We start from the raw sequence: 26853 nt of genomic DNA, 5'->3' as shown, positions 1-26853 counted from the left end.
CTCGATAATTGATTTTTTTGTCAAAACTCCATATTTAGAACACGTACATAAATAATAAAGAATCAGCTTTAAATTGCAACTCACTTTGCACGTGAATTATATGAAACTTTTATTTTCCGTGATAACAATTCATTATCCTGCTCTGGCTCAGTTTTATGTCCTTCTTTGTTGGTCTTACTTCGAGCTTTCGAGTCGTGACCTCGATTATTTTCACAGCGGGATAAAGCGCCGAGAGAAGAGCCTCTATCCGTAATTTCTCTTCGACCGTCATTTCCCTCATTTCTCATTAAACTCGCAAACATCTTCCGCCCAAGATGAATACCCAGATCGAGACTTCAATTACGGCTGTCCGTGTGCCGCAAAGTGCGCAACAGCGTCCCCGCGGCTTGCAACTTTCGTATAAACGATACTCATTGCCACACTCTTGGACTCTTCCTTTCTCTCTCTCTCTTCCTCAAAAAAGCGATTAAACAAGCGGAAAATACCTCGGAATAAGTCTCGCGAGCAAGTTTCGCATCCCCAAAAACTCCTGGGGTACATCTTTCGCTTCAACTGTTTTCGAGCATGTTCCAATAAAATTCGCCTCTCTCCGTTTCTTTTTATCTGCTGATTTGATTAATTTTCTTAAGGTTCATAAATAAAGTGAAGAACATATTCGCGGAATTGTCTTGCTGCTGACAATACAGTAATTTCCAGTGTGTTCCTGGAAATAAATAACTACGACGCCAATTTCACGATACGTAAATTCGCAAATATGTTTTGTTACATTATTTTGTGCACTTGATACGGTTTCCGCGAACGTGGAAAAATACGGAAAAAGTTCGCGCTGCCACGCAATTTCTGATTCTTCACCCTTGCTTTATCAGTTATTGGAATTGCGATGGCCGGTCGTTTCTTCCCTTGTCGCGCCGCCGGAGTCCCAGAATTTACCTCGTAATAAAAAAGTAAAGATAAGCGAATAACAATACGACAATCGCGCGATCACGAATCACTTGGAGTTCCAGATTCCGTTGTATCTCCATCGGGAGATCGTGACGTAACTACGCCACTATCTCGATATTACTTCTCGCAGGGAAATTCGATTTACACGGGCCAGTAAATATCGGGCAAGCACCCCCGCTCCGATTCCGAGCAGTTGGCTAGTCGCCAGTCTCCCTTGGACTCCCTCAAGTTCACCTGGTACGATCGACTCGTAAGCTTTCCCTCGTTCCCTCTCATCATCTGTCTTCCTCACGCTCTCTCTCCATCTTTCTCTTTCTGGATCCATTCGCTGTTCTCGTTCTCGCCGTCTCATCTTCTTTTTATACCTTCCTCAGCCCCGGCCGCTTTAGAGGATCGTTTGGCCAATAGGGGTGGTTGGCCGAGTCTGCCAACCTAAGGGTGACGGTTAAACCTTGCGGCATGCTGAGACGCGAGGGGAAAAGGTAAACAGAGAGGGAAAGAGAGAAAGAGATGAAAAGAGAGAGGAGGAAAGAGAGAAAGAGAGAAATAACGAAGACAGGACGCGGACGGGCGAGGAGAAAGACGCTGGAGCCAGAAAGGAGAAACAGGAAGGGTAATGGCACGAGCAGGCGGAGTGCGACGGTGAATCGGTGCTTGTGAGGGTGAGAGTGACGGTAAGAGAAACATAGCGAAGGATTGGGGTGGATAGCTAGGTGGATGAGGGAAACGAGTAAGGGGGAGCCGGAGGGAATGACGGCGTGGCTGCTCGATGCTGCGAACCCAGAATGGGAATCGGCACTCGAGAATGGTGTAAGGGGGTGCGTAGCGTGGAAAGTAGGTGGGGCAGAGGGTGGCTGGCTGGCTGGACGGGGTTGGGGCGGCGGTCGGTAGCTGTATTGATTCTCGGGCAGGTCACGCGCGGGTGGGGGGGACCACTGCCGGCGCCGCCGGGGTGGTGGCGGCGAGATTCCGGGGGCGAGCGATGTCGGATGGTTGGCGCGAAACACACCCCTACCTGCCTGCCTGCCTCTATACATACCACCCTACCCGGCCGAGCCAGCGCGAAACACCACCCTGCAAATTGGTTAATTTTGCGCGCGAACCGAACGCGGAAATTCCAGGAAGTGCGTATCCAGCGGTCTGCTGTCGCGCACCGCTTCTCGTCGCCCCTTTTCTCTCATCCTCTCTTTCTCCTCCTGTCCTCGTTCACCCTCTCTCCAGAGCAAAGGAATCGGCCACAGTTCTCCGGGATGCCTCGTCTGCTCGTCGTCCTCGTTCTTACCCCAGTTCACCCCGCGAAGCGAATTCCAGACGGTCCGCCTCGCCCTTTCTCCTCCGCTCGTTGTTCTGTTTACGTCCTGACATTTCGTAAGGAAGATACGTATAATGTAATTCTACATTTGGCGCGTGAATCGGACTGGCGCGCTTTTAACTTCTCCGAGGGTGCTTCGAGTGCTTATTAATTTCTCATGACTTGTCAGGAGAGTTGAGTACAGTAATTAACGTGTAAAATCATGTAATATATCATGTACATAATTTTTCTTTTATTTATTAAACTAAAAATAATATTAATAAAACAATTAATATAATATTAATAAAAAACAGTAGCAGAGAGATGCATAAAGGCAATAACGAGATTCCACGAGTCAAACGTACTTTGATAGAGCACATTACCTAGTTTAGGGTTAAATCGTCGAGCGTCGAACGTTAACCCCGTCTGGTTCGAAGCGTTAAAACCACCCCTGCGCGGCGGGTAGATGAATTCGTCAGATAACATCGATCGGAATGCGTCTGGACGCGCTGATACGCGCGTTATCGCCGATCGAAAGCGGACGGGCGCGCTGTCACTCATGCGAGCGTTAATTATCCTCGCGCATAATCACCGCGCGAAAAGTGGGTTTCGCAACCTGTCCCACAAGCATGCCTCGTTGCCATACAACTTCCGCCATTAAGTGTCCATGATGCAACTTTGGTAAAAAGTTTCGCTGAAGTTTAATTGGGGACTATGGGCGGGATCCTGGTTAGATCGGCTCGCTGGAATCAATGTCTCCGCATGGAAATAATCGCTATAAAAATAGCGTTAAAAAACGGTTCGGTTTTTAGTGTTGTCGCGGCCGATAAGACATCTGATAGATATAAGATTCCCCGTGAATTCAGGTTCTAAAGGTCAGTCAAAGATGAATGCGTCACGCGGACTCCAGCCAATCTCCACTGGCTTGCTATGAATTATATCGGCTGCGAAAGTTTTTCTAAAGAAACCCTGTTCCGACCAGTTTCTCAGCATTTCGTCACAAGTGCCACCGCGTCAGTTTACCACGATCACTCGTGCGATCACTTTGGCGACGTGGATTCCGGTCGATCGAATTTCGCCGCCGGGCGAGACAGGATCATTTATTTCTCGGCTTCTCCCCACGTGGAAAAGGGTTGACCCTGGTGGCGTCTCCTTGAATCCTGTTTGCGTCGTCCCTCCCGCGATATTGTTGACGTGTGAACAAGAGGGTGGTACACATATACGCACATACACACATTCCGCATTCCCTTGCCGAGTATGTACGTCTGCCGTTTGCTCTCGCCGCGCATCTCTGTATGTGCATGTGCGCGTGTGCATCAGCGTATGTGCGTTTACCCCCGTTCTGGGGATGGCAGACTCCCGGGGAAAAGCTGACGCGCGTGCACCCTCTCACACCCTCTCATGCGTGCGTCTGTAGCCCTGCGTACGTATGTACGTAGAAGGTGCCGCGCGGCGGCTGGCGCCAGAAGGCCTTCGTCGCCCGTTCCACCTGTTTGTGCGAGAGTTTCCCCGCGAAACTTTCAGTTGCCGAACAACAAAGTTCCCGGCTGGCCGAACTACTGCCACGAAACGGGCGCCACGCCACGCCTCGCCTCGCGCGCTCATGCTTGCCGATCGATACTTTATAAGCCGCATAAATAAACCCACGCCGCGCGCGGCTGGCTAGCTGGCTGGCCTGTGTTCGTTGCGACTTCATGCCAGCTTCCCGCCTTCGACGTCGTCGTCGAGAGTCGGGAATCGTGGCGTTTGAGGGGAGGTCACGTCGAGACGTAACGTTGATGCTCGGGGATACGATGATTACGACCATTTCCGTGGGATAAATCGCTGAGTATAGTATAGTAGTGGAAAGCTTGGGTGGTAGCTGGTCGAAAACGATGTGTATCAGAGACTGGGAAGAGGCAATTTCGTTATAAACGAGCGATGAGGGAAAGGGTAGACAAGAGGGATAGTTGTGCAGTAAGCGGCACGGTGGGATATAGTGTTCGGAGAGGAATTTTGCCGCTTGAAGTTGAAGCTTGAATAATAACGATTCCGCTGGGTAATTAGTGAAAATATAAGCGGAAAATGGTACTAGGAAACAATACGATTTCCGCAAAATGCAGGAATGTATAAACATTAGATCAATATAGCAATGCAATGGATAAATAAAATTACGTCATTTTTATTTTTATAATGATTCGGATTGAAATATTGCAATTGTTATTATTGCAAATCAAAATGAAGAATCTTTAATCTTTAATGTTTTCATTCATCAATTTCAATCATATTTAAAGTAACGTTTTAAGGACGTCTCGGCTAGCAATTTAGTTATAGTTTGAATACAGATACATTACTCGAAAATGGTTGTACGTCGTACGTGTTTCTCATGAAGCGGTAATTTAAGTATGTAGATATTATTGTGATATTGCTATGACAGGACTGGTCATTTAATTAATATCCATCGTTGGCAAGTATCGACTAAGGGAACGTAGTGTGTTATACTGATCTGTTTCCTGAATTATACACGTCCTAGTTTCCATTTCTACGAGTCAATTTTTATCTCGCACATACTGATAAATGCTGTTCTCGATACATCCGTTGACCCAGGCTGTAATGATGAAAATTAAAGTATCAGCACGTTATCGTACGAGATGGAGGACTTTATCGGAATAAAAATATTGCAGAATCTTGGCAGAAGGATTGCGGAAATGCGAAACACGCGAGCTTTTCTCTCATACACATCATATCTTTCCGTTTCTCTCTCTCTCTTTCTGCCCTCCGCTCTTCTCGTCCGTCCCCATTCAATATTGATTACCGATAAATTCCACATAGCCATACTCGACTAAGCGTAAAGGTAGCCATTTCGTTTACGGTTCGCCGATTTACAATGGGCTTCCGCCTAGAATCCTGGCTCTTGTTCGCGTACACGCGCTGCAGAAATTAGTAAATGTACATAGCGCAGATTGTCCGCCATCAGGAGAAAAATCCTCCTTTATCCTAACAACGCGAGCATTCGGGCTCGCGCCAAAGCAAAACGCGCAACATTTTCCTTTTCATCGCTCGACTAGAGTCAGGATCGATCGTCCACTTGATCGATCGACCGTTTGAAATTTGATGTTTAAATTATTATAGTAAATTTCTCACGCACCATCACGTTGGATCGTTTCGATCAGCCGGCTGAATTAAGGAACGCGAAAAGAATAAAGATGCCATGATTAAATCAACCTTTATATTCCTCATTTTATCGCGTGCATTCGCGCAGAAAGTTTCACGGGGCATTAAAATTTAATTATCGTCCAGACGCAGGAGAGAGGTGCATCCTGAATTTCGACTGAGTCCCCAGCCCGGTCTCGTAATGTTTAAATAAATTGTGGCCATGGGAAACGCGAAACGCGATTTATATGGCATCGTATACCGTTTGAACGTTAAAACTTTTCTCGCGGGATCGCGTTGCACGCGGCATGTAAAAGGATCGCGATCGAAAGCCAATAATCCGGCACAGTCACTTTGAATGCACGTAACGCCGGCCGGACTCTTGATGGCGACTCTGAAATCCGCCGATCGCGTATCATGCTCGAATAAATCGGGACCACGCCACGGCACATCGCATTAAGAAACGCGCCATGAAATTGCCGATCTTTTCACTCGGTAAGCTCGTCGAATGGCCACGCCGCACGAAATCGATATTCCGCTTTGCTGCGAATGCGAAACGCAACGTTTCTTATTGCCGCGATTATTGCCTATAATGCGAACAATCGCGTTGGGACCGATCCTGACCTACAATCTGAGTAATAGTCGGGGAATAATAGCACTCATGTTCTTCTTATCTCGAGAAAGAAATCAGTTGTCTCGTTCGATTTTGTTCCATTGTCATTTCTGTGGATTGTTGTTTATTTAATTGTAAGCACAAGTGAATAGTTTAGTGATGCGTCTTTATTGAATACGCGAGAAGTGAAATCTTTCAGATTTATCGGTGGAATACTTGAGTCTTTGGAGCATCGTGTACATTGATTTTATAAAAGATGTTTTAAAACTTGTTTTTGAAATTCGGATCAAGACGTTTCTCAAAAACGATGTGAAGATATTTTGCAAGTAGTATAAGTAGCAACAACGGAGGAAATGTAGTAATGAATAATTTTCCATGAATCAAGTTAGTGACGTGAAGTTGAATTGATGATTTCTTTTTTCCTTCGTTCAAACTCGAGCAAATTTTCGAGTTTTTCTTTGTCTGAGCTTTCTGTCTCTAAAACATTTTATCGAAAGGTCAGCAATATTACGCAGACAACGAGATATTCTACATATAAATTTTTGCATACGCTATTCTTGAATACTCGTGATGAATTACGTGTTGAGTGTCGTACTCGTGACAACCGAAATACTTTATTACATTTTTACATTATTCGGACATGGCCTGTCGGAAATTAAGCATAACTCCCAACCATAACGATCACAAGGCATGCGCTAAATATAATATTTACAACAGCCAAAATGTTCATCGCATTTCACCGAGTATACAAAAAGAGTCTCTTTATTAAACGCGATTTATCATACGAATCATGTCACGTGTAACTCAATATTGTTGTCTCCATGTCATCTATTACTAGCCAGCATAATTTGACACTATTCGTGCTACGCGAGATCTAATGTGAAAAATACTATACCTACCTACTAACAAAGCTTCAGCTCGTTCGAAGATGCATGTGTGTAGTTTAGAAACGTGTCTGTGTGAGGATCTATCGGGAATGCGAGCATAATTTTGATGAGTTTCATGACGTAGAATAGAGAAAGCATGAAAAAGACCTTGCGTTGCAATATTTATGATGCGTTAATGTAATGAAATAAGATGGCAGTTTCAACATTGACGTTTCATCATTTCTCGATATCGATTATCTTCGGAAGAACTTCTTTGATATTTTAAATGTATTTAAAATATTCTTCGATGATGTTCAATGTCGTTAACCGCGCACTTCTCGACACGTTTTCCCCGTTTGAAGCTGCGTTGCCCGTGTCTGCACAATTTATGTAATTGAAATTTTCAATAAAATGAACGCTCGTGCGAGCGCGTAATAGCCTTTCGAAGTGGCGTCGTCGACGACGACAGCGTTCTCTGAAGGGCGACGTGCGACGAATTCCACGGCACGACCGCGTAATCCAATTAATTACGATTCCGCGATCGCTCGAACGCAACTTCTCGTTCGTGAAAGGACTTCCCCTTCGCTCCTCTCATTCTCTCTCTCTCTGCCTCCCTCTTCTTCTGTCTCCTCGTGCACCCCTTTTCGCATCTCGCGCTCGAGCGGATTTTTATGGATCTCGTGGTTTGCGCACCCGCACTCGTTTGCCTGTATCATGTCCGACAATTACACGACGTAATTTAGATCGAGGACTTATCGGAACACGCCATTTGCACCGAATGTCATAAACCCTACATGCATATAATAAAGATGGAATTATTATTAGAGCAATTAAAATAATAAAATACCAACGTTTTTATTATTTATTTATCCATTTATTAATTATGGATGGAGAATATAAAGACGTAAAAGCTGGAACGTAAGAAACATAAAAGTCGAAGAAATGAGATTCAAAATAAGTAGTCGAACAAGGAGATGTGATACAGACGGTTAGACAAAGAGATACGAAAGAAGAGGTCAGACAAGAGGTCGGGTGCGACGAGAACGAAACTGCATATGAGACAGATGGAATAATACAATACGTTACAATACAAAACTACACTTTGCAATAATAAAATGATTAACGACAATCAAATAATAGTCGACAAAACAATTAGGAGGAAAATTCCAACGGATATATTAAACCCACAGATTTCAATTGCTTTTTTGTTTTACCGGATTAAATCTCATTATGCAAACTGCTTCTCATTTCTTGCGCGCGGTCAAGCGCGAACGGAAGTCTCGTGCGCGGGAAAGGGAGCGGCAGACGTGGATTCAGTGGACGGAAAAGACCGGAGATCAGAAGGAAGAGGAAGTTGAGGTGGTCGACAGTTTATCGCGTATGCATCACATGCGTTTGCATTATTATCGTCACTCGCGTGACGTTCCTGGCCTCGAAGACGGCTGCTGCTGCTGCTCGCCGCTCGTTGTGAGACGATGACGACCGTGTGCACCGGGGTCGGCGAGCGAACGCGAGCAGGGGGATAGGGGTAGCAGTCCAGGATACGAGACAGTGGGGGATCAGAGGGATGGAGCCTCCACCGCTGCTCGTGCAGCGGGGGAGAGGGAAGAAGAGAGATCTCCGCGCGCGACGGTGGCGACGGCGACGACGAGCGTGCGGTTGTCGAGCCGATCGCCCTGGTGGTGGAAGCCGCTCTCGATGGTGGAAGGAAGAGGGGGATCTCATAGGGCGGCGGGCGTGATGGGGGGCAGGCGATCCCGCGAGGCTCGCGCCAGTAGACGGCAGCACTGCGGCCCGGGCGTATCGCAGTTTGTGTCCGATCGTCAGCAACGCGCTTTTGTCTCTATCGCCTGGTTTCGACCTATCGTTCGACGTCTCGAGGGTGAAGGTGCCTGCCCGACGATTTCTCCTCCTCTCCCCTGACTCCTCGTCGCACCTATTCCACCCCGCGTCTCTCTCGCTCTCGCTCTCTCTCTCTCTCTCTCTCTCTCGCGCGCGCGCGCGCGCGCGTACTCGCTGTGTGCACCACCACCACCATCTTCACTATCACCACTACCACCACCACCATCATCCTGTGCCTCTTGCCCTCCCATCCCTTCCCGTCGTCCATCGAGGTGGTCTCCTATTGTTGTGGTCTTGACCGGCCCGCGCGCGACGTCGCCAAGGGTACACATCGCGCACCCGAGGGCCAGCTTTTTGTCTCGTGCTTCTTCTCTGGAGAGATCAGCGCACGACTTACCTGTACGATCACGAAGAATATCGGAAAGCGCGACGAAGATAGAGAGGGAGGGGGAGAGAGAGAGAGAGCGGGAGAGGTGATTGTGAGAGAACCTAACCGGCAAAGATACCGGTCGCCGGCTGGAGACGGACAAACCGAGAGTTCTGGCGGAGGGAGGATTCGTGGTATCAATATCCGGTCAATAATGCGCCCTCGTGATGTAATCGGTGACACCTGAATGAGGGAATCTCGCTTCGTTTATTCCCCGGGGACATGGGCGGGGGCTGCATTGTGGGGTAACAGCTTGATGTACTGATCGGTTCAAGCGCAGTGAATATTGTCCCGTTCGCGTCCTGAAAGAGGATCTGTTGCTTAGGGATTATCCAGGATACTCTAGTGGTGCTCTTCTTTAATATCGGAGTGTGAGTTTACCAATCTTTCGATCGGCACCACGTTGCGTCGGTTCATTCTGTCGCACATTATTAGTTCACGCTTACGCTTTTTCTCCACCTAGATGTTTCGTTACTCTAACGACGTGTTTAACGTTAGGATATTACTCGCGCTTGTGCATCGACGAACATCGTCTTCCATCAGTTAGCCCGCAAGCTTTGTGAATAATTATGTGCTCCGTACTCCAAGAAGGAACCTATCCTGCTTAGGGACTAGTCAGAGCTCATGTTTACCGAATTTGGATTTAACGAGATTTGCTTCCGCCGAATAAGGTCACGATTCCAGAGTCCAACTTTTGCCCCCTCGGGAGTCTTCCACTTATCCTCCGTCCTTACTTGGGATGTTCAGTACTCGGGATAAATCGACTTGTTCATCGATTCACCTGAACGTCCCCAATCATTTTCTCCGTCATTATCGCGAACGCACTCCGATCTGATGCGGATGCCACGAATCTTCCTAAAGCCCTTCGCATCTCGTCGGTGGAGACCGTGCGCGTATATCGATACAATTTTTCCAGTCGAGGTAGCCGTCGTCGTCAACCAGCCCGCGAAGGGGATCTCGACGCAAGGACGCGATCGACGTACAGCATAGTTTTGTGCCGCGCCCGTCCCGTGCGCGATTGTTAATGATCTTGCTGCCTCTCGCGGAGGGGCACGGCGAATGATTGTGTGCTGTGTCAAGTCAGTGAAAGTCAAGATACCGGCCTGCCCCGCTTACCGCCACTCGGATAACCGCTTGCAGTGACCTACCGGCCCGAACTGGTCCCACGTCCTCGACCTCGGAGGCCGTAAGTGATCCATGATGACGTGATTTACTCGCTACGCCTTCTTGAGACGCGCATCTCGAGATCCCTGTGCCCCGCGTTGAGGATATGAAATATTACTCGGACTAGACTTGGGGAACGGAGCAACCAATGATACTAATTGGCAGCTTGGAAGTAAACTGTGGAAGGAAAAGTTGTCGGACTATGAAATGTTCTTTCTTCAACTAAGCTCTAAGTCGAGTATCATTGGTTGCGCTAATTCCATATCGGAAACCGTTCATTTAGATAAGGTGACAATGATAACTTTTCTCTTTGAAGAAACATCACTTCATTTCAAACTAATTGACAGTTGTCTATGGCACTATCACAAAGAATTTTGCAACCTGCGCACTTGTTGCTATTTTTATTTTGAACCGATATTGGGGATTGATGTCACAATCTTTTCGCATTACCCAATATTTGAAGTATATGTAATTCCATTTTGCTTGTATCGAAACAAAGACAAACGTAAGAGCGCAATTTGTTTTAGTGCGCAGTTTAGCGGACAAGAAACAATTGTGGACTAACTGTTTGCATGATAACACTCATTCGCAATGATAGTGATTCGAAAAAAGGATGGATATCGCGGTTAAGCTACTCGAGCTGCATATCGATTCGTCCGAGTGCACTTTGGCATTTACGAATCGTGATCGGACGTTCGCCAAAGTAATTACGCGAAAACATCTCGGCTAGCACACCGTTGGAATTCCTCGATAAAGTTTTAACCACCCCGGGAAGAACTTGATGTCGTTAGCTGTTGGCATAGTTGAGATATCGGACATATTTGTCCAAATTCGATTTGTCTTATCCATAAAAATTGTTCTATGCCTTTGATGAAAATTCATTTAACAGCAGAGATATTCGATATTCTGATGCTGTTAAGCGATGTGAGTGCTTTACATCTGGAGTCACTATTTTTCAAAGAGGAAGGGAGGCAAGGATCAAGGGATGTTTTAGACATAATTTTGCGGTTTCTCAGAAATAGCGTTTATTTAGACGTTCATCGTTGCCAATGATAACAGGTACGTTCGTAGATATCGCGAACAAACAGTTAGACTCCCCGATGCAGGTCGGCGCTGTCAATAAAGGCGCGATAAGTAAGGTATAATGGCGATAACCGAAGAAGTGTTGTAACGAGGTGTAGTTACGACTGGCGTATACATAATGCAGCGTCGCGATGCAGTCGTACGCACACGAGCATTCAAAGTGTCATAAAATTCAAGACACATAGAAGTAATCCTCGGAAAACCTGTACATAGAGACATAATAAATTCAAGATACGTGTAGAAGTGGCAAATTAGTTTGAGGACGGAACTCTTCTCATTTCTCGCGTATAAACACGTACCAATCCTCGACCTGCGAAAAAGACAGCACGATACCAATTTGTGGCTGCGAGATATAAATGTGATTTCAATGCGCGTTTTATCGAAACGTACCGGATTAAAACTGTTCCATCTATTTCGGAGTCGTGTCGAACGACAACGGTCGTTTCAACTCTTTGTTTTAGCTTGCCTGGCCGAGCAAGTACGGCTTTAGCGCATTACCAGCGTGCGAGCGTTGCTGAAATTATTTCGAAAATAGCACCACTTCGACGTGGACATTCCACGAATAGTTCGACCCCCAAAGTTGCCGCTATTTAGCCCCAGAATGCTGTTCTGGCGACAATAGTTGCCGCGATATAGAAAAATAGGAATAGCACGAATATCCATCGACACATCCGGTCTTCTTCCATTCCTCCGATTGCCGCTTTTTGCTTTTTCTTCTCTTATCCTCGCCATCTTTTCTATTTGATACTCGCGCGCGTGTGTGATTAACGCATAATATGATTAACGAGCATACGAGAGAATTACCACGGGTATCAGTAGAGAAAGCAGGAAGGAAAGAAAGAGGGGAAAAGAGGAAACAAAGGATGTACAATGAAGAGGGTGAGCAGGAAAGAGAAGTACGTAGGAGAAGATCTATTATGACGTGCGGGGAAGGGAAATGGCAAAAGAGAGAGAGAAGAGAGAGAATCAGGGGAAAAAGGGATACGCGACGGACAGAGGGAAAGGGAAAACGGATAACGATGGATCGAGCGCGAGGAAAGGGAGTAGCGGACAGCAACGGGAGGGTGGATAGCTGGTAGGTAGGGCGAGAGAGGACCGGAAGAGAGAAAAAGAGAGAATGAAAGAGCAAGAGAGAGAGAGAGAGGTGGTAGGGAAAATGAATTCTCGTTGGCAGTCAGATAACCCGGTACGATCGATCGGCGAATATCTGCCGCTCCGTCGGCGTCGTACACACGCCGCGCTTACACACTGAAACACGCGCTTATATATATGGAAACACGGTTATATACATGGCGCGGAGACACGCTTATGTACCGTCAGGTATGCACCACGCCATACGTATATGTAGATTTATGTGCAAGTACACGCGCGCGCGCGCGCGTGTGTGTGTGTGTAGAGAGAGAGAGAGAGAGAGAGAGATGCGTCTGCCGGTGCGACTTTGCGAACCGGGTGATGGGGGATGCGGGGAGGAACGCACATGCACTATGCATGAATGCGTGCACATACACGGACCGGGCTGGATTTATTCCCGGCGGAACTTCGGGACGCGCGCGGAGATGAGAAAAGGAGGGACAGAATGAAAAGGAGAGAGAGAGAAAGGGAGACTAGAGAGAGGAGCAAAACTACGACGAGACGTGAAGCTAGCGGATGCTGCTGTCCGCGTGGATTGACGATATTCGATTTATCGGCCGTCGCATCGCGGCGATATGTTAATGCGAATCGTACGCGACGAGCGATGATTAGATAAACGTATTAAAAAGATTGCTATTAAAAAGGTTAAAAAATTAATACCTAAAAAATTCAGAAGATGTCGGTTTAGAATACACGGCGCATTCGTTTCCTCTCTTTGCTTTTCTTGATATTAAACTCTATCACGAAGAAATACGAAAAATCGAGTGAAATTGTCAAGAAGCTTGCGAAGTCTGGCATCCCTCGAGTCTTCTCCATGAGAGACCGTCGTAATATTTAATGTGTAAAAACAAAACAAAGATTGATGCGGTCAATTGGAGAAAACTCTATTCTCTCAAGTGTGCCAAGACGAGACGCACACATGTAGATACGTAGCAAGTCTACGTACGAGTTGACAGATTTCAGTTGCGACCTGAGACATGAATAATCAACGAAAAATTTGAGGATATCCTTTATCCATCTTTCATAGACTTCTATTATTGACTTTCCTGCAGACTGAACAGTTTGGCATTTGAAAATGAAAATAAATCTCCTTGCCGCGCTGATGCTGTGACATCTCCGTTGCAAGCATTTAAAAGATTAAGAGACGAGCCTTCAATTTCCCCAGGCGGATGTTAATGTCGCTCTTAACGAGACACGCTGCGTCCGTCCACTCCGCTCGTGCGCGCGCGTGCGACGCGCAGAAATTATGAATGGATCCGGCGGAGCGCATTTCGGGACGTGAATTTCATTTCACGCGTGGAACACGATCGTGTGCACAGTCAGGCTTTCCATGAGAGTATTACCCGGAACGCGACGCAGCCGACTTAATATTACAGGCAACACCGTGGGGCTCTAAATGATTGAGGAGTTCGCGTTTATTTCGGGTCACCGCACGCGATTATCCCCCGAACGTGGAATTTCGATGGATCTCGGCCGCCGGTGCGAGCCATGGACCCGAATAGCAACCCTCGCTCATATTTAATTGGCCGCTTTGCTCCTCGCAGTCTGCTCCTGGTACTCATCTTTGCGAACACGGGCGTTTCCAGCGTGTCGCGGCGGAAATTATTCACGAGCGCGATCACCGCGCCAAGGAGCGACCTGTCAGATGGATCGAATTTATTAAAAAGAGAGATCGGCTTTAATTCCCGATAATCGGAAATATAATCTTCGCCGAAGCTTCGGCGATCGTTTCCCCGATATCACACATATCACACACGGTGTCACGTACGACGAAATAATCTTCTTTCAAAATTCATACGGGCTATTTTCGAAGGTTTCCATTTATATTTTTAACAATTTCCTTCATTTGTTTTCACAAGAAAAATATCAAACAATCGTTTCTCAATTACGCACGGACAGGGATCGAAATGTACCACGATATTTTCAGTTGCGAACGATCAAATATTTCTTTTGCTTATTTTAAATCGATTAGTTTAAATTGTCTGCAATATCTTGTGGCTTAATTAACAAAATGTTCAGTTTTCTACATTAAGAAATTGGATTCCTATCAGGAAAATTTTCAAGAAAACTCAGCTCCTTCGCTTCCCTAATTTTACCCGAGAATTTATCTTTAAGTTATAAGACAAGCTACAAAGACTAAAGTCAGCTTTAAAGTTCACGGACGAATCGTCCGCGTGGGATGCTCGATCACAATAGAGCCCGACTATTCTTCCGAGGGTTTTAAAATTGATCGTCTGAGATTTTAATAACCCCTTCCGTTGAAACCCGTCTTCCCCTTTGCTGCCATAATAATCTTTGCTATCCTCGCGACCCAGCGAGCGGTGATTAAAACTCCGCGTTAACGAGGCGCGCCGCTATACACGGGCGATAATAAATTCTCGCGCTTTGGTAACGAGCTCCTCGCGTTTTCTCATAGAAGAAAAATGACGACGTGGTGGACATGAATTGAGCGTGTAGGCGCGACGAGGCGAGGCGAGGCGAAGTGAAATGAAGTGAGAAAGTCAAGCGGGACCCTGTTGTCTGTCAATATTCCTCCGGGTACTTGACTTGCATGCGAGTCGGGCGTGCAAGTAGATAAAACGTACAGCACGTCCATGGCGTATCTGTCGCCAGCGAGCGGCTTTTGTCACTTAACAAGAGGGTAGTGCGCACACGACGAGGAGGAAGAGGAGGACGACGACGACGACGACGGTGTCAGTTACGTGAATTTATGAATCGATCGCATAATGAAGCTCCGAGGACACGTGTGAACGCGTATTCGTCGCCGCATAACGCCAGTTGCGCTTGCGACTTCCGGTTTGTGCCGCCGCTTAATCTCTTCAGCACCTAACTGGATTTTTCACGTCGTTGACTGCTGGAGGCTCCAGTATTTTGTTATGAGAAGAAGAGCATACGGATAAAGTGCATTTGCAAACAACTTAAAATTTTTATTATTTATTATATTTATTATTTATTATTAATATTTATTATGTATTATTAAAATATTATAGAGACAATTGTACACGCACATTACGCATACAAATACCGTAAACGGAAAGTTAGCTAAATTATTATTACGTTTTATTAATTATTATTATTATATATGTGGCGATGAAGTATGAAGTGAATCCACTATCCCATCAAACGATCGTGCAATGATATATCGTACAATAAGAAAAGCATCGTATGTGTAGAATACTTGTGATTTCCACGAAAGTTTCATGGAAAATGGACACGTGCACGCGTGTCGACTTAAAGGGATCACTTGCACTGGTGGATCGGCCAATCAATAGGTAAAAAAGAACGACCTGTACCCCTTAATACCCCTGAAACCGGTTGGTCGCGCCAATGGGAGGCGGTAAAAATCAGCGAACAGGCGAGCCGGCTGGTCTTTCTGGTCGGTTGGGTTTTATCGCGACGCCCAGTACACTTGTATGTATGTATGCGTGACTGTGTGGTGCGCGAAGTGTAACGCGATACCACGTGTAATGCGTTTACGTGCAATGTCGAGACATGCGTGCGTGCATGCGTGCCATTGGCGTAACGCCGCCGTTTCCTGCCTGCCGCGATGCGCAAACTTTGCCGTAATGTCAGTCATAAAAGATAACGACGCATCCCGCGAGCGATTCGCGAAATGCGCGATGCGCCTCATTATAACGACGGAAAATAAGAGCGGCGGAGAAACGCGGATTAATAAGCCAGGAGAACGGCATCGGACACGAACCAGACGAGGCCGAGGGTGAATCCGATTATAAAGAACGTGGACTTGCGTTCGCAAGAAAATTATGGTGGAAAATTATAGTGAGGAAACCGATTTTCCCCGACGAATAGGTCGGAAAGAGAGCAGATCGGTTGGAACGAATCGAGATAATCAAGCCGCATCTCAGTTTTGTGAAATCTCAATTTTGAAACGTCCTGTTCGTTTTTCGTACTGCTTAGCATCACGAGTAACAAGATTGCGGTTTATCAGCAGACTTTATTTGGAAATAATAATTATAGCAACATTCGTCGTAATGTCACTGCTATATTTGTCCACTCGATCGCTTTTCGAATTGTGTACAGATGATTATTATTATTATTTTTCTCGCGATTTCGCGTTATCTCGCTGAAGTTTTTTTTCTTTTTTTTTTTCTATTTGTGTAACTTTCCTAGGAGACGTCATTGGCCACTTAACTGGATCGTTATCGGCATCGAGGGGCGAGTTAATCCAGTTTTATCCGTATCTTGCGTTACTTGTTAGCCAGGTGCAAACTTTGCTTATCTATCGCTCGCGTTTGTGTACGCATATGCACGTATTCGAGTCAATCGATGATGACACATTTTCGAGCGCCCGATGTTACTATTCGCAGGGCGATTGTGCTTTTTATTATTGTTTTATTGTTATCGAATTAACTGTTCCGCTATACCAGGATGCTGACAGATCAATTTTTCAGGATTTTTAAATTTGCACCTTGCAGCAGAGAGACGTGAAATATCTGCGATCGTTTATTAGAATATTAAATTTAAATCGCCGTGTACCGTTAGCGCGTCATTGCAGTTTCAAATTTAAATTGTTTGGTTTTGCCTTGGGCGATCCATAAAAATGCACGGTTAGTCCTGAACAAACTGGTCGATCCGTTCTGACCGTCAGTAGTGAATAATTTCATATGTAACATGTATACCATTTGCCATCTTTTAAATTTGATTGGACATGCAAAATCACACTAGAAGATGGAGCTTTAAAAGATTTGACTTCGATACGTGCGCATATTATGCAGGTTTCTCAATATGTATATTAGCACAACACTGGAAAAAGATGACGTCTTCGCGTAATACATGTCTGTATATATATTCGCTGATGACGAAGATATTATTATTGTAAAAATACATTAATGACTTTATGTGATGTCGCATGGCATCGCTGGCTGCAACGATCGTACAAAAATTTTTTGTTTTGTATTAATATCTTTCTGCGCAGCAGAGGAATAAAAAATAGAGTCGGTTGACATGACGATCGAGTACGTTAGATTATTTTTTGCCTTGCAGACACTTGTCTGATATCTATAACAAAATCTTGTTAAAAACAACACGATGCTCCACACACTTGTCGCAAAAAATAGTTATAAGTATAATAAATTGCAACGGTATCTGTTTTTAGTTTTTTTCGATTTGAGACTCTTGTTTCATAACATAATGATGAATTTACCAATAATTTTTAAAATACCTTTATGTGATCTTTCTTACACAAAAATCTTTTTTTTCTCTTTAAATTTTGAAAGAAGTTATATATATCATTTATATACGAATCTTCAAATAATTTAATCTTACATATGTTAATAATAAAATTGCGCTCTAAAATGAAATCCTAAAATGGCATAGATGAATATTCAATAATTCAATTCACAAATTCAATAACATTCCGTTATTTCAATGCCCAATCACATTATTTAATCGCAAGTTTTATTTGCTACGAGCTCGATCGAGCGTTTTTAATTTGGAGGTAAACGGCGCCTCGATGAAAAATGTAATTCGAATCGTTGAAAAGCCTTTTTCTCTCTGTGTCTCTGCATCAAGTACAGATTGGTGTACATACACACGAATTGTACATTAGAATGGTACACGAGGTACATAAGATTCGCTCTCTCTTTCTCTCACTCTCCTACATATACATATGCCATTAAAGCGCGCGTACACGCGAGGCGTATAAACGAAGAAATGTATAGATGCTTGTGTGCGTCCGCCGGAATGCAACGGCCTAGGTGAAATACCTGGCCTCGTGCCAGAGACTTTAACCTCAATTTGCAATAAAACACACACAGGACGGTACGAAAGAGAGAGAGAAAGAGGGTGGATTCTTCCGCCCGGACGCGCGACGCGTCTCTCGCTACCTCCACCTATGAAAATACGAGGAGGGAGCCAGCGAGGGAGGAACGCGAGTCGTTTATATTGCGAAGTATATGCCCAATAAATTTGATGGTGATATATACAAGAAACTCCTTTCGGCTCCAGTTTCTCGTGACTTTGGGGACGTTTTGCTGTTATTCGAGCTCATACATTGACATAATAATCTTGCCTTGAGAAATTCGTGAATTGAACACTGACAGCGATCGGTGTTTATTCTTGTGTAAGCTGACTTCAAAGAAAATGAAAATTCGGAGCACGGTACTGCAGATCTTTAATTGCGAATTTTCCTTTAAAATATAGACGAAACAAGAGTGATGCAATGTACCACAGGCATTAGAATCCACGAAGAAACTTGAAGCGTGAAAAATGCTCGCGATTTGGCGAAGAACTCACTTCATTTTCAAGAACGTAACTTCATTTTTTGCGAAAGTCTAGGATTTTATTAAGAGATGCCTGGAATACCGCGGCGCTGGATTCTTGTAATTTAGTCTGCACCTACTCCTGCTTTTCTTTTTCCTCACTACGTTACAACACATCGCGGTGTTATATTACGAGATATTATCCCGTGATCTGATCCAATATATAACTCCTATCTGATCTCACATGATCTCGAGTCAGTTTTCGAGTCATGATTTTTTCGAAGCTGAACCTTCATTTATTCACGTTTATCCACGTTGAACCGTTAATTTAATTTATTTAATCCCGACACCCAAAATGTTTCGGACCCGTTGATTTTCCAAGTCCAGCACGTTCGGTACTGGTCGTTAAAATTTAGATCTGCCTTTAGGACAACGCGTGCACACGCGAAAGCGCTCGCTCGCGTTTATCTGAAAGCGCGGCCGCGTCCGTTTATCACCGGCGGTAATAAATGCGGCAGTTAAACAAAGACAGTAACCCATCTTCTCTTCCCCGCTTACCCCTTGCACGCTCCTTCCGTTCTGTTCCTCCTGTACCGGTGGCTTTACGAGCGGCAACAAAGAGCCGAGACTGACGTTACGATTATCTGACTGTGGATATGTGTCTACGTATGTACGTAGTGCAAGCAAGGATGCACTGAAAGGGACGACGACGACGCCGACGACGACAACGATGATGCAGGAGGGAAGATAGAGAGATCCCCGTGACTATCCAGACTCCATAAAGTCGCGGCTGGGTGCGCGATCTTGCCATGACAAAACTCGTACGACATGCTCATAGACGACGTACTGCCAACTCGGAAAGACGCGGCAAATGGCTCCTATTCACACTGTGCGGTCGAGATGTTCCAAACGATTGTGTCCCATGGCGTTTCCGCTGCGTAAAACGGCAGCTCCTGGTCCAACAAAGCGCATGCAAATCCGCTTTGTGCGCAAACGGATATTTGGTGCGAGTAACTTGCGCGAGCGTGGAAAGAATGAACAGAATCGCGAATTCTGTTATGATCTTGATCTCGCGCTGTTTCATGTCTTATTATTCGATTGATTTTTCTAAAAGTCCGAACGTGACTCGAACGCGGTTCTTTATCGTTGCGAGCGACGACTTTTGTTGAATGAAAATATCGAGAATGATTTCCGATACCGTTACGTAATTTCGTTGCAATTTTGCGCGTTCGTATTTCGCGCGATCGGTTCAATCGGCAGTGGATCGATCGACATGGTCGTTCATTTTAATCCGGCGTCAGCTGGGAATAAAAAGACGTAGAAATGTTTCCCAGTCGCATGCGACATATTGAGATCCGATGATCGATTCGTGTCTGTTTCCTTCAAGAATGAAACTAATAATCACGTTTACTTGAATAGCTTAATCTACTTTTGTCTACGATTTATTGTCTCCTCGTTACCGAGTATTGGAGCATCAGGAGCTACTAAATAGATCTGAAACAATAGAGATTTGCAGACACTTTCGCGTGTTATTTTTAATTCCATAGATAGACGTCGCATCTCGTAGGCTCTAATTATTCGCAGAAAATTTAATCGAGCTTTTCATCTGTTTAGCCCCGACCTGGAAGAAGGCCTCGCAGACGGCCGGGAACCGCGGCGCAGTTGCAGACAACTCCGAGGGTACAAAGTCCGATATCTCAGCATCTCGAAAAAGGTAAGAACACAATCTCCGATGTCTAAATTTTTTCCCGGGATGGTGAAACGTGCGTGATCTCTCTCACGATCTGCATCCTTTTTTAATTATTCTGCCGCGGGACTCAAGGTCTGCGCAACATCTAGAAAGCTTGTGAACTGCAAAATATTACAAAATGCTGCAGTGTTCACTGCCATCCGTGAGAGTGGCAGTGAAGCATCTTTATCACATCTTGATAAAAATGACATTTCCATGCGCGAGCTTGTGTTGTCGCATCGCACGTTTCCGTGCGAAACCGATGTCAAAGAATTCTGCACACAGGAATACCGCGAGAATGACAATGATCTGGGTGAAGACAGATTAGATATAATCCAAAAGTCTAGAAATCTCAAGTCGCCCACTCGGACCTTTCTAGAGAACTCCGCTCAACTTCAACAAGACTGAGGAACCCATTCCCATTCCGTTGCGACGGAGAACGATAATCGCGAATGGCGTGCCATTTGAAATTGAGATTTAATAGCAACGTAAATGGAGCGAAATTCTCTCCGACGAGCAGGAGAGAAGCGCTCGGTTGCCCGAAATTCATTAGTCGGTACGCGGAATGTCTGCCCCCGCTAATTTCACCATGAGCAAAGAGAGAACAAGAGAGGCAGGAAGGATAGCAGTCGCGCGTGCTGATGAATACAGTTTTAATCGCGTATTCTCCGAAGACTATCCCCGCGTAGAGTTTCGCCGACTTCATCGAGAGAGGAACTTAAAGCGGGCGCCGCGCACCTCGGATCAGTCCTTTTCGAGTCGATGAATGCGATCGATCGACCGATATTCGAGCCGGGTTGGCACAATCGCAGCTCACGGCCGTTAATCGTTATCGGGTAGTAAAAGCTTATCCGGCGCTCGGTTTCCAATAGCTGTTGCCGCGGCATTACTCGGCGTGCCAAGTCTTGTGCCCGTGCTTGCAAAGGGAGATCGTTTTGCCGATCGATCGCAATCTCGTCCTCGCGCGCGCAACGGGAATCGGGGGGGCTCCGATTCAACAATGCGATCCCCGACGTCTTGGGTATCATAATAAAAATGCGATAAAAGCGCCGTGATATCACGCTTGCCTCGTGTCGTACATTGGCAAGCGCTCGTAAACAGCGCGGGTCAGGGTGCGGGAATCGTGTGGCTAATTTAAAATTAACTTTTCTTTTTATTAAAATGTGTGATAAAATCAAAATTACGTAAAGTAAAGTTGTTGTGTTATTAAATTTTATCTGAGCATATAAAACTTTCGAAGATCTGAGAGATCTAAAATTAACGATTTCAAATTTGCGTCTTCAAATTTATAGAGTCCAGTCCCTTGCCGTATATATCAATCCATTAAACATCTTTTAAACGCAATATTCCAAACGGACTTGCTTATGCCACATACGTCTCGGGAGGAACATTAATTCATGAAAGTACACGACGTCGCGCAAAGTTCGTAAATCGTCGCGCGGGACACCTGGCACGTCTGGAATGACATGGCCAATAAACCGCCAGTTATCAGGGCAATAACTATAACTTCCCCCACCGTATCTCTTGCACCGAGAAGACGGAAGTGGCCAGGTAGCCGTGAGCCGCCGCATAGCTCGGGCGACCCAGTGTCCAGGTCTTCGGCGGTGTGGTCGATGAAGCGAGGTCAAACGGGGTCGTCGCCGTCGCTGTCCTCGTCGTCGATAGATGCTCCGAATCGACCCGCGCGAAGGTCAGACGAGCCGTGGGCTCGTCGACGACTCCTCGATCTCCTCGCCTCCGAGCGATTCGGCGCGTTCATTCATGGACTCGGGAGGCTGCCAGGAACTGGGGCGTTATTTCGAGTGCGAGAGGCAACCGACCGATCGACCGACCGACCGATCGACCGACAGACCGAGCGACCGGCTGGTCGGTCGGCTGCACGATACGCCGCCCGAAAAAAGGCGTAACACGATCAAGGGTGGCACGGAGGGTGATAGGAGTGGAAGACGAAACGAAAAACAAGTCGCGCGAGAGGATGAGAGGGTGAGACGGGGAACGGGTTACTGGTGAGGACGCGGGAGGGAATATAGTGGTGGTACATACATAGACGAAGGAAATAAATGGTTCGGGGAACCGGCGGGAACCGGTCCACGGACAAAAGACACGTTGCCGGCACCGCCTGCAGAAGGAGAAAAGAAGAAAGGAGTCGTATCGGAAGGGCGAAAGGGCTGACTCACAGAGGGGAGAAAGAGTTCTGACAATTCTAATGGAGAAGGCCGGTAATCTGCCTGCGGTCCTAAAAAAGCTCGTTTTGCGCGATTCACGATTTGCAATGGAATTTTGTGCGCGTAATGTAAACGCGGAAGACATTTCGGCAGGATTTATGTTTACGCAGAGTTAAAACGCGTTTTGGAATTTTGTAATGTATTTTTATTGCATAAATTATGTGCATCAGGTACACACATACAGAGGAGATTAATAAATTGGGCATGTGTAATTAATCTGAATTACGATTACATATAGTCAAAGTAATATTTATTTTTTTTACAATCTCTGCGATGTAAATTAGCTACAGTATTCATTTTTGTACAACAAACAATGGAAATTAATTCCCGAACAGATCGTGCAAAATATGATAGGTGCAACGTAGACCGAGCGAACACAAATCACGCAATGAGCTCGTTCTAATCCTCGGGGGATCGCTTCTTAGCTCCATCTCTGCAGATTTCCTCCACCTCGCAGCTTCTCTCGTATCTATTTATCTTCCTTCCTCTCGCTCTCTGGGTTACTCGAGCTCTCATTACGAGCGGCACGATCGTTTCTCCCTTCCGTTCTCTTCTTCCTGATTTATGTCCGTTGGCCTTCATTTCGATCGGCTACAATTTCTTTCCATCTTCGACCCGGCGTCAGTTTCGAGCTCGGGTTGCCTGCGGTACTTTCGCACTTCCTGCCATTCGATCAGACGTTTATAGTATTTTAACAATACTACGAGGTGCTGTGGGTATAGATACAAGTAAAATGTCACAGTCGCTGTGAGTAGAGCATCGTGCCGATATATGCTAGAATAAATTACGATGCTAGAGAAAGAGAAATACTTACATGTCGGACTCGATATTTTCTTCGATACAAGCTTGACAACGTTACTTGATACGTATCAGCAAATTTAATAAATTTCGAGTAGTTAGCACACGTGTTGATCATGTATATTGCGTATTACATCGCTTTCTGTTGGAATTTATATCGGAATATCGTTATGGAAGCCTTTTCATTACCATCGACTCTGATACGACGATATATCGACACTTCATTAAACTTGAACGATAATGTGATATGATAAATACGCGATGGATACGTGCATCGCTCCGGACTAATCGCACGATTATGGCGCGAGTTGATTTAACGGACGGACAGATTAAATTCTACTTTGGAGAATGTACGCGACGTGGAGCGTTGCTATCGGGTTTTCAGTTAGCGTCGCATTTTTAGTCGAAATTGAAGGATAACGGATTGTGGCCGATGAAGTTTGCAACTTCGGCAAAACGTCCAATTCGGGACGACTCATGAATAATACGACAAATTTCGTCTGCCTTTTTGCGTAGTGAATTTTCACGGGATTTCAGAATAACACAACAGTGTCTGTCTTTACAAAGTGGAATCATCTCTTTATTATTGTCTCGATAAATATCCTCGCAGTCGCAATTCTTCTATTATTGCAGATTCCTTAAATAACTTCGATTCGTGCGCCATCAAGTGTCCGATTGTTTAACAAGAATAATTATTTTATCAGATATCACGATTTGACTTTGCAGTAAAATATTAAACTCAACTATAATCGGTGTCGCCGTTAATGCTAATAAATGCTAATTTTATCCGTTTTTGCTAACTCCGAGCTTATTGTCGCAATTACTTCAGCGCGTGCATCATTTACCCTCTTCGATTGTATTTTAATGTACACTTCACTTCAAAATATCCATGACAGTTTTATCTGATACTATCATCGTAGACTAATCTATATATGATTCTGCAATATAATAGCGCGCATCAGATCGATTTACACGATTATTCGCGGAGCATCCGCGAGTAGAAAGATTCAGAGCCGATTTTTCTTTCCACCAAAGTAAACAAGCCGGCACGTGTGGACACCCCGCACAGCAACAAAATAACGACGTCCTCCGCGGTCTTTGAAGTGGCACTCTCGCGGTCGTCGGTGTATAATTCCCTGCGTCCTGGGTTCCCTCCCCTCGACATCCCGCGGTCGGGTTCCTCTTCCTCCCTTTTTTTCTTATTTTTGCAACGGCTATATGCGTCGTGAAAATAAACGGCTGGCGTAAGCGCGTGTCGGGTGACACATTGCTGAAAATACAACCCCGAGCCGCGGCAGCGCATCAAGAGCGCTGACGTCTCACGGTAATTACGCCGAGAAAAAATAAAAAGACCGCGGGGAGGGAGGTGGCGGGGGTTGGGTCGATGTGCACCCTTCGGTGCCTGTGCCTATATTTGGTAGATTGCATGTGTCAAGAATGAGCTATATAATTTTAAAACATACGCATCGAGCTATCTCTGTTGCAACTTGGAATTCGAATTCTCAATTGATTCGTTATGAGTCCAGTAAGCGAAAGCATATAATATGGAAAACCAATCCGTTAAGAAATGTATTTTTAATTAACCGATTTATGCGGAAATTTTATGATAATAATTGTTTCTCTCAGAGACTTATCGAGCAAGGTTTAAGCCATTTGATAATTTACGTATTATATTAATTTCTTATGGGTACGGGGAATCATTATCCGTGGGAATATTTCTGTAAATTATTGCTTCCATTGCGCTTGCTCCGACACGGTGAAGTTCTCGAACGCAAACGACGACGATGGCATGACATTCCTGGCATTTTGTGGTATGCAATTCGTTTAAATGTACAATTTAATTAATCCCTCGTATCGAATGTTGTTGCGGCGCGAGTTGTAACATCGAAATTATTGGGTCGTTAAACGTTGCGGAAAGCGTTGTTAACTCGCGAGTTTAACAACGCGTCCGATGCGAATATGAATAATTCATTAGCAGGGAAAGGTGGACGGACGGGGGTGGGAGGGGAGAGTGGAGAAGAGGCCATGCACGGAGGAGAGAGAAAGAGAGGAAATGAATTGCTATTATCCGCGAGGTGAGGCAGGGTGGCGAAAGCGTTACGTCGTGGCATTTACATGAAAATTTTGCACGCATTTGGCGAAACGTCCTTCTCTTCCTCCTTCTCTTCCCTCCCCCATTATCCGCCTCTCGTTTCGTTTTCAGGGAGTCGCGGTTTCATGGTTGCACGTATAAACACCCGACTCCTTGAAGCAATTACGCGGAACCTCGTTGGCTTCACTTCTCAGGAAATTACACCCCCGTACCTTTGCGGCATTCTTCTTCATTTCCCTTCTCGTTCACTCGACTTGTACCTGGTCTCGATATTTGTTCCGTCCGCGATCGATCAATTCGAAGTCCCTGACTCATTCCGGCTCACGTTACACTGCGAAAGATCGTTCTGACACGTTGATATGCACAGGGGAAGAAAAGAGGAGAAAAGGTTTCAGTGAATTTAGGAGCGTTGCAGCGGCAAACAATGTGCGTTTAAATATTCAGCGTTTGCAGCGTTCTCCGACATCGCGAGATAGTTTAACGCAAGAGCCATTGTCTTGCGTGCGCCTTTAAAGAGTGTTTATCTCCGTGCAAGTTTACGACGAGAGGAATATACGGACGCTGCTGAAATTCCAAGCGCAGCTACGTCCCTCGCTACGTACACCTGATCGTGTCGTAAATGAAATTTTATCAGCGCTGAAGTAAAATGTTAATGAAGCACGCGGCCTTAGCCTCGATTACATTTTTCAGAAATTCTTTCAAGGGAATTAATATGATCTTCTACATAATGATCAAATCTAGAAGGCAGTTTCTCTTCGCCGAACATTTAATATCGAAGCCTTATTAGAGAATCATTCTACACATGTTGGGAGATTAATGAAAATGTTATTTAACTCATTTGATGTTTAATATTCGGTGATTATATTTCGTCTATATCAAACGACATTTACAAACTTGCAAACAATTATATTACCGTATTACCGTTACGCAGATCTTCTGAGACACATTTGGTTCACACGTGGCCACATAAATAGGTAGCTGAACGAGATCATGAGAGTAATGTAGTACCTCACGAATGACAAGTGGACAAGCAAGCTGGGAGCGTTTGTGTATCTCGGCATTGTCGGAATCGCTTTCGGGATTAGGCGATACATCTCGTTTTGGCGTATCGGCGAGCTCGTGGAATCGCGTCACGTACGGCGGCATTGTAAGCAGCAATCAATTCCACGTTCCTGCGAGAATAATTCATCACCGACTGTCTGTCGTCGATTCCTCTTGCTCGGTGTAACCGAAATCGTTTCCCAATACGTGCATCGCTCTCTCTTTCTCTCTCTCTCTCTCTCTCTCTCTCTCTCTC

The 26853-nt window shown here is 45.4% G+C and overlaps 1 protein-coding gene across 3 annotated transcripts in view; it reads left to right on the top strand.

The window, feature by feature from the left end:
• LOC105280996 (microtubule-associated protein futsch) overlaps positions 1-26853 on the top strand; it is a 282442-nt gene that overhangs the window by 69337 nt on the left and 186252 nt on the right. For all 3 annotated transcript variants that reach the window (XM_020032260.2, XM_026969570.1, XM_026969569.1), the window contains exon 7: positions 20327-20426. In XM_020032260.2, coding sequence (XP_019887819.2) covers positions 20327-20426 — 100 coding nt within the window. The remainder of the gene's footprint in view (positions 1-20326; positions 20427-26853) is intronic.

The sequence above is a fragment of the Ooceraea biroi genome, chromosome 5 (assembly GCF_003672135.1).
Source record: "Ooceraea biroi isolate clonal line C1 chromosome 5, Obir_v5.4, whole genome shotgun sequence".
NCBI classification, from domain to species: Eukaryota; Metazoa; Arthropoda; class Insecta; order Hymenoptera; family Formicidae; genus Ooceraea; species Ooceraea biroi.
The sequence above is the reverse complement of the archived record's forward strand: the minus strand, read 5'-3'. Positions and strand labels throughout refer to the sequence as shown.